The following is a 6,506-nucleotide window of genomic DNA, read 5'->3' as shown; positions in this document are numbered from 1 at the left end:
CACAGTGCGTGTGTACGCGGCTGACTTGATATGCAGCAGGGGAGTTTCGTGCTTTCAGACTTTTAAACTCGTGTTTGCATATATAATAAACATTTAACTAGTGAGTAAATGACGTCACCTAACCCTTAGATCCAACCCACTAATGTCCAATCGGTCAGTTTTGAACGTAAGTAATGGCGGACCGCAAAATCCAAACATTTGGCCAGTCAAGTGTTCCGCAAACACACTTTCAAAATCCGAAGACAAAAAAAGACTCGACCGTGATTTTTTATCAGAGCAACACTTTAACTGAAACATATCACAAGGGGAAAAACTGGGTGTATTTCTATGTATGTAACCCTTAATTTCTCGTGACGCACTAGCAAGAAAGTGACTTTTAACCTTTCAGTGCATGCTTACCAACAAACAAGGGGTGGAAAGATGAAGTGAGATAGTCGCCAAATTCGACAACAACACTAAAAGACAATAGGGACCTTAAGCAACGACTACAACAACGGCTACGAGAACGCCATAAATTTGCATATTTTGTGGGCAAAAAAAAAGCTTTGCACGCCATGCACGTGCGTTTTACATTTTGATAGAATTTTTTTTTGGCCGTTCTCGTCTTGACTACGACGTGAAAGATCAAATTTGAGGTCATGTGGAGAACGAGAGAACATGACTATTTTCTCTCTAAATATCCACACTCCATTCATCAGTTTTATTCCTGGATTGTGTATTCACACTTTCCAAGCCGAGGAGAGACATGGAAAATTATTACAGTAAAAGGAAATAATATTTTTACACAACAACGTTCTCGTAGTCGCCGTCGTCCTTGCTTATTGTGAGTCATGATCCTGTTGGCGTCGATGTAAACACTGAAACCTTTAGAAAGAATATCATGCTCATCACAGTTTCATGCGAGAGTCAAAACTATGGGGAGGAGCACCAGTGGAGTTTACAGACAAATTCAAAGTAGTAAGGGAGGTGTTTACTGCGAGGGCCTGGGAAAGTGATGTAGCACCCTCATCACCAATGGAGTTCCAAGGCAAACTCAACCTAGTAAGGGAGGTGTTTACAGCGAGGGCCTGGGAAAGTGATGTAGCACCATCAGCACCAATGGAGTTCTGATACAATCTCAAAGTAGTAAGGGAGGAGTTTACTGCGAGGGCCTGGGAAAGTGATGTAGCACCCTCATCACCAATGCAGTTCGAAGACAAATTCAAAGTAGTAAGGGAGGTGTTTGCTGCGAGGGCCTGGGAAAGTGAAGTAGCACCGTCAGCACGAAGGAAGTTGCGAGACAAATCCAAAGTAGTAAGGGAGGTGTTTACTGCGAGGGCCTGGGAAAATGAAGTAGCACCCTCAGCACCAATGGAGTTCCCATACAAATGCAAAGCAGTAAGGGAGGTGTTTACTGCGAGGGCCTGGGAAAGTGAAGTAGCACCCTCAGCACCAATGGAGTTGTGAGACAAATTCAAAGTAGTAAGGGAGGTGTTTACTGCGAGGGCCTGGGAAAGTGAAGTAGCACCCGCAACACCAATGAAGTTCCAAGACAATTTCAAAGTAGTAAGGGAGGCGTTTACTGTGAGGGCCTTGGAAAGTGAAGTAGCACCTTCAGCACAAATGAACCTTTTAGACAAATCCAAAGTAGTAAGGGAGGTGTTTACTGCAAGGGCCTGGGAAAGGGCAGCAATGCTCGCACGTGATTTGAAGTGCATTTCAATTTCCGTCAAATCAAGACTTTTGCCAAAGGTATTAGCTAATTTAGCATACAGGTTTTCGGAGCATGGTTTACATTCCTCTATGACATCTAAAGCTAACTTCAGGTACAAGTTTGCGTCATGCAGAGGTCTGCGGCCTCTCACATTTACACGTGAGGCAACACCATTCACAATCGACACTGCCGTTTCCTCGGATTGCGACGCTATGATTCCACTCATGAACATGAAAACTTGATTTAGTTCACGAAAATATCTTTCGTCAGTCAGAACTGACTCCTTATCAATTTCTCCATCCAGGATAGAAAACGCAAGATGTAGACCAGAAAAGAATTCTTGAAAACTCTTGTGAAAAAAGCTATAACGGAAACAAGGCGTTCTCTTGCTACCGCCAGCCTGGATCGAGAGAAAGCCAAATTTAATGAACAGACTTTCCGTGAAATTCCCTTCGACGTCTTCGAAATGCCCCTCTCCTTTAAAAAGAGATTCTTGCGCCATTCTCCCTAGGGTCATCAGTTCCTTCTTGTAAACTATTAGAAGGTCATTACCACTACTTGGTAAGTGGTTCTTCATTTCGTATCGTCTCAAAACGAAGAGAACAATCTCTACGTACAGCTGTGTTCTGTTTTTTGGTAGAATGCCGCCAAAATCTTCGAAAAGCACACAAAGCAGAAGTGTATTTAAAGGGTTTTTTGTCAGTTCTGCTAAAGGTCCTTCAATATGCTGGTCATCATATAAATCATCATCATCATCATCATTCATCGTCATCATCATCGTAATCATCATCATCATCATACGGATGCCACAGTACATTTATCAGCTTCTCTCCCATTTGTTCTGCGTGTCGAAAATACTTCCTTATAAAACACTTCGCATCACTACTCGTGAATCCCACAATCTCCAACAGTGTGTCCGAGTAAGGTCTTACTTTATTTCCTGCTTCGTGACGAGAAGTAAGAACAATGTGACAACCAGGGAGCAGCTTTCTTTGAACAAGACTAAAGTACACAGCCAATTTTTTGAGGGTCTGCCTCATCTAACCCATCGAGCACTAACAGGACTTTAGAAGGTTTTCTCGCACGAAACGGAAAAACGTTTCTTTCAACTCTGGGTCAATTTCTTCCGGCAGAATTTGATTGTCAATAGCTTCCCAGATGCTAGAATCAATTTCACGACATCTGAGGAGCAGGAGCACCTCTACTCTTGGGAAAGACTCGTCCCATTCGCGGTCTTGTTTAGTTGCCCAATCATATGCCAGCTTTTGACAGTAGGTCGTCTTTCCCATGCCGGGTTCACCCTCAATCAGGACAATCCGTGGATGTTGGCAATCTTCGTGTGATGTAAAAATACTTGTCATGTTGGTGATTTCTTTCGTCAGCGTTCCGCGTGTCTTTTCTTTTGCGACTATCTTAAGTCTGGTGAAAATGTTCTCTAGTTGGAAGCTGAACCCTTCACACCAAGGAACTGGGCAAACCACCCCTTCACACTTTTGGTAAATTTGTCTTATGGATTCTATGATATCACTTTGACATGAAGAACTAGCTGCAAAAACAAACAAACACCAAGAAAATAGGGTCATTTAGAAGTTGATTGACTCAGAGTTACTAGCTTTTCCTTTTTTCAGGAGTGAGAGACGATTTCCAATTTCAAAGCGAAAATCCATCCCTTCCTTCTGGTAGACTATTCTTGGCTTACCGATTTCCTAGCTAATCCGTCTTCACATTAAGATTCATTATTCACACGAATAAAGTGTGCGAGTCAAGTTTCGTGAAGAAATTGCGAGAATGTACTGACGCAAATATATTTGCTGAAAAGCTGGCGGGTCAGAAAATGACTATCACAAGCTAAATTTGATCCTGTGAGTTAATTAGAGGTTTCAGTGGTATGCAAGCCCTCTTGGCTGATTTTCCTACGTATCGCCGCTTTACAAGTCATTTCTGGTACACACACAAGCAGAGTTTCTAAATGAACCTGTTGTCCTATCCACGTTTTGTTTTCATACAAAAATTCCCACATAATGTTTTCTGCCGGCGTGCATAAGTGTTAGGCTTGCGTATCACAGTGCTTAGAGGTAAGAACTAAAACAAGCACGAGTTAACATAAAACCAACACAATTCTTCTTCTAAAGATCCTTTAATACGCTGATCATCAACGTCATCACCGTCATCATTAACATCATCATCATCATCATCATCATCATCATCATCATCATCATCATCATCTTTTAAATGCTGATCATAATCATAATCATCATAATCATCATCATCATCATCATACGGATGCCACAGTACTTTTATCAGCTTCTCTCCCATTTGTTCTGCGTGTCGAAAATACTTCCTTATAAAACACTCCGCATCATTTCTGGTAAATCCAAGAATCTCCAACAGGGTGTCCGAATAGGGTCTTACTTCATTTCCTTCTTCGTGACGAGAAGCAAGAACAATGTTACAACCAGGGAGCAGCTTTCCTTGAATAAGACTAAAGTACACATCCAATTTTTTAGGGTCTGCCTCATCTAACCCATCGAGTACTAACAGGACTTTAGAAGGGTTTTCTCGCACGAACTGGAAAAACGTTTCTTTTAACTCTGGGTCAACTTCTTCCGGCAGAATGTGATCGTCGATAGCCTTCCAGATTGTAGAATCAATGTCACGACATCTGAGGAGAAGCAGCACCTCTACTCTTGGGAAAGACTTGTCCCATTCGCGGTCTTGTTTAGTTGCCCAATCATATGCCAGCTTTTGACAGTAGGTGGTTTTTCCCATGCCAGGTTCACCCTCAATCAGTACAATCCGTGGATGTTGGCACTCTTCGTGTGATGTAAAAATACTTGTTATGTTGGTGATTTCTTTCTTCAGCGTTCCGCGTGTCTTTTCTTTTGGGACTATCTTAAGTCTTGTGAAAATGTTCTCTAGTGGGTAGCTGAACCCTTTACACCAAGGAACTGAAAAAACCACCCCTTCACGCCTTTGGTAAATTTGTCTTATGGATTCTATGATATGGCTTTGACATGAAGAATTAGCTGCAAAACAAACAAACACCATGAAAATAGGGTCAATTTAGAGGTCTATTGATTCAAAGATATTTGCTTCTTTCCTAACTAAACCGATCTTTGATCTTCTGAATGAATTTCGAGTTTTCGCGGGTCTGCAAGCCCTCTTGGCTGATTTTTCTATGTATCGCCGCCTTTAAAGTCATTTCTGGTACAGGAACAAGCAGAGTATCTAAATGTATCTGCTGTTTTATCCACATAGAGAAATCGCTTGTTTTCATACAAAAAGTTACCACAAAATGTTTTCTCTTGCCGTGGATGAGTCTTATGCTTGCGTATCACAGCGCTTAGTGGTAAGAACTAAAACGAACACGAGTTCATATAAAATAAACATAATAGGGCTTACTCTGGCCGCGGCTTACATAGGACGCGAACACCCGGTATATAAATGGTACAAAATCTAGGTTCACGGCTTTCTCAAGCCACGGCTTATCCTGGCCTGGGATTTTATACTGGTATAAATAGACCTTACTCATAAATGGCGGTCACATTTACAATTCTTTTGTCCACGTGCAAATTAGCCTACCAAGCCTCACTTTAGAGCAAGAAATCTTTTCAATTCACTGTTTGGTATCGAGGCTTGGTAGGCTGATTTGCACTTCGACAAAAGAATTATAAATTGACCGCCATTTATGAATAAGGTCTATATTTACATTAAATTGAAGTGGAGTGATGATCACATTAAAGTAATAAATCCATTTTAAAACCACGCTGGACAGAACAAAAAAGTTGATACATAAAGGAAACTCATTTTTGCTATACACATTTTACTGCAATGATTTGCCAGACATATTGATTTTTACGAGCGAATGATTTTTTTTTTTTTTGCGCGTTGATTTCCAACACGGTCAAATTGTCGTAAGGTCATATATACCTTCTGTTCGATGAGAATCCACAGAAGAAGATGGGAAGCTTTCACTTGTAAATAGGAACTGAGTTTGTTGCTTGGTAGAAACTTCTATAATTTCGTGAACCAAATCATTCATGACTTTACAGTAAGTTGGCATTCGCATAAATGATAAACGGCATACACCATACGAGCTTATTTGAATCATAATCTCATTAGTTCTGGATCAACAACCCATATTAGCAGCGAGCCATTTGATTGACCCTTTTGGGAATTCTCCTAGCTAGACAGCAGGCACCTAAACTATCTACTGTTCGTACCTAACACAACACATAACAAGAACGTGTCTAGGTTTCGTTGTTTGGCAGACATAAGACTGCACAAGCAGTATCCACAGTGTACATCAACACATTTCACGCGGTGATCTCATGGTTAGTGTGCTCGACTCCGGATCGAGTGGTCCGGGTTCGGGTCCTGGCCGGGGACATTGACTATCTACATGTAGCCGTCGGCCGAGAACTGATCTCTCAAAATGACGCCTCAAACAGCTCGGAGCGACCAAAACAACATAACACAGGACTTAATTGACAAACCTTATTGCCAAGCAAATCGCAACCGCCGTAATGTATTTATCCTTCTACAGACCGATAACAACAACACCAACAGAGGGTGGTCGGCCTGTGGCCCTCTTGGTTGATTTTTCAATGTATAGCCGCTTTTAAAGTAATTTCTGGTACACAAACAAGAAGTTTCCAAATGTATCTGTAGCTTTATCCGTAAGCAAAACGTCTGTGTTCATACCAAAAATAACCACAAAATGTTTTCTCATGGCGAGGAGGAGTCTTAGGCTTGCGTCAGACACAGTGCTTAGAGGTAAGAACTAAAACGAACACGAGTTGACATAAAATTA

At 41.5% G+C, this 6,506-nt stretch overlaps 1 protein-coding gene across 1 annotated transcript in view; it reads right to left on the bottom strand.

Moving 5' to 3' along the window:
* Positions 1-2,748: 2,748 nt before the first annotated feature.
* The window catches only part of LOC138050903 (uncharacterized), a 261,256-nt gene continuing 257,498 nt past the window's right edge, over positions 2,749-6,506 (bottom strand). Inside the window, exons 11-13 of the mRNA XM_068897157.1 lie at positions 5,624-5,707; positions 3,808-4,719; positions 2,749-3,239 (exon numbers count right to left, since the gene is read on the bottom strand). Of these exons, the coding sequence (XP_068753258.1) occupies positions 2,749-3,239; positions 3,808-4,719; positions 5,624-5,707 (1,487 nt within the window). The remainder of the gene's footprint in view (positions 3,240-3,807; positions 4,720-5,623; positions 5,708-6,506) is intronic.

The sequence above is a fragment of the Montipora capricornis genome, chromosome 6 (assembly GCF_036669925.1).
Source record: "Montipora capricornis isolate CH-2021 chromosome 6, ASM3666992v2, whole genome shotgun sequence".
Lineage (NCBI taxonomy): Eukaryota > Metazoa > Cnidaria > Anthozoa > Scleractinia > Acroporidae > Montipora > Montipora capricornis.
This window is presented reverse-complemented; position numbering and strand designations above follow the sequence as displayed.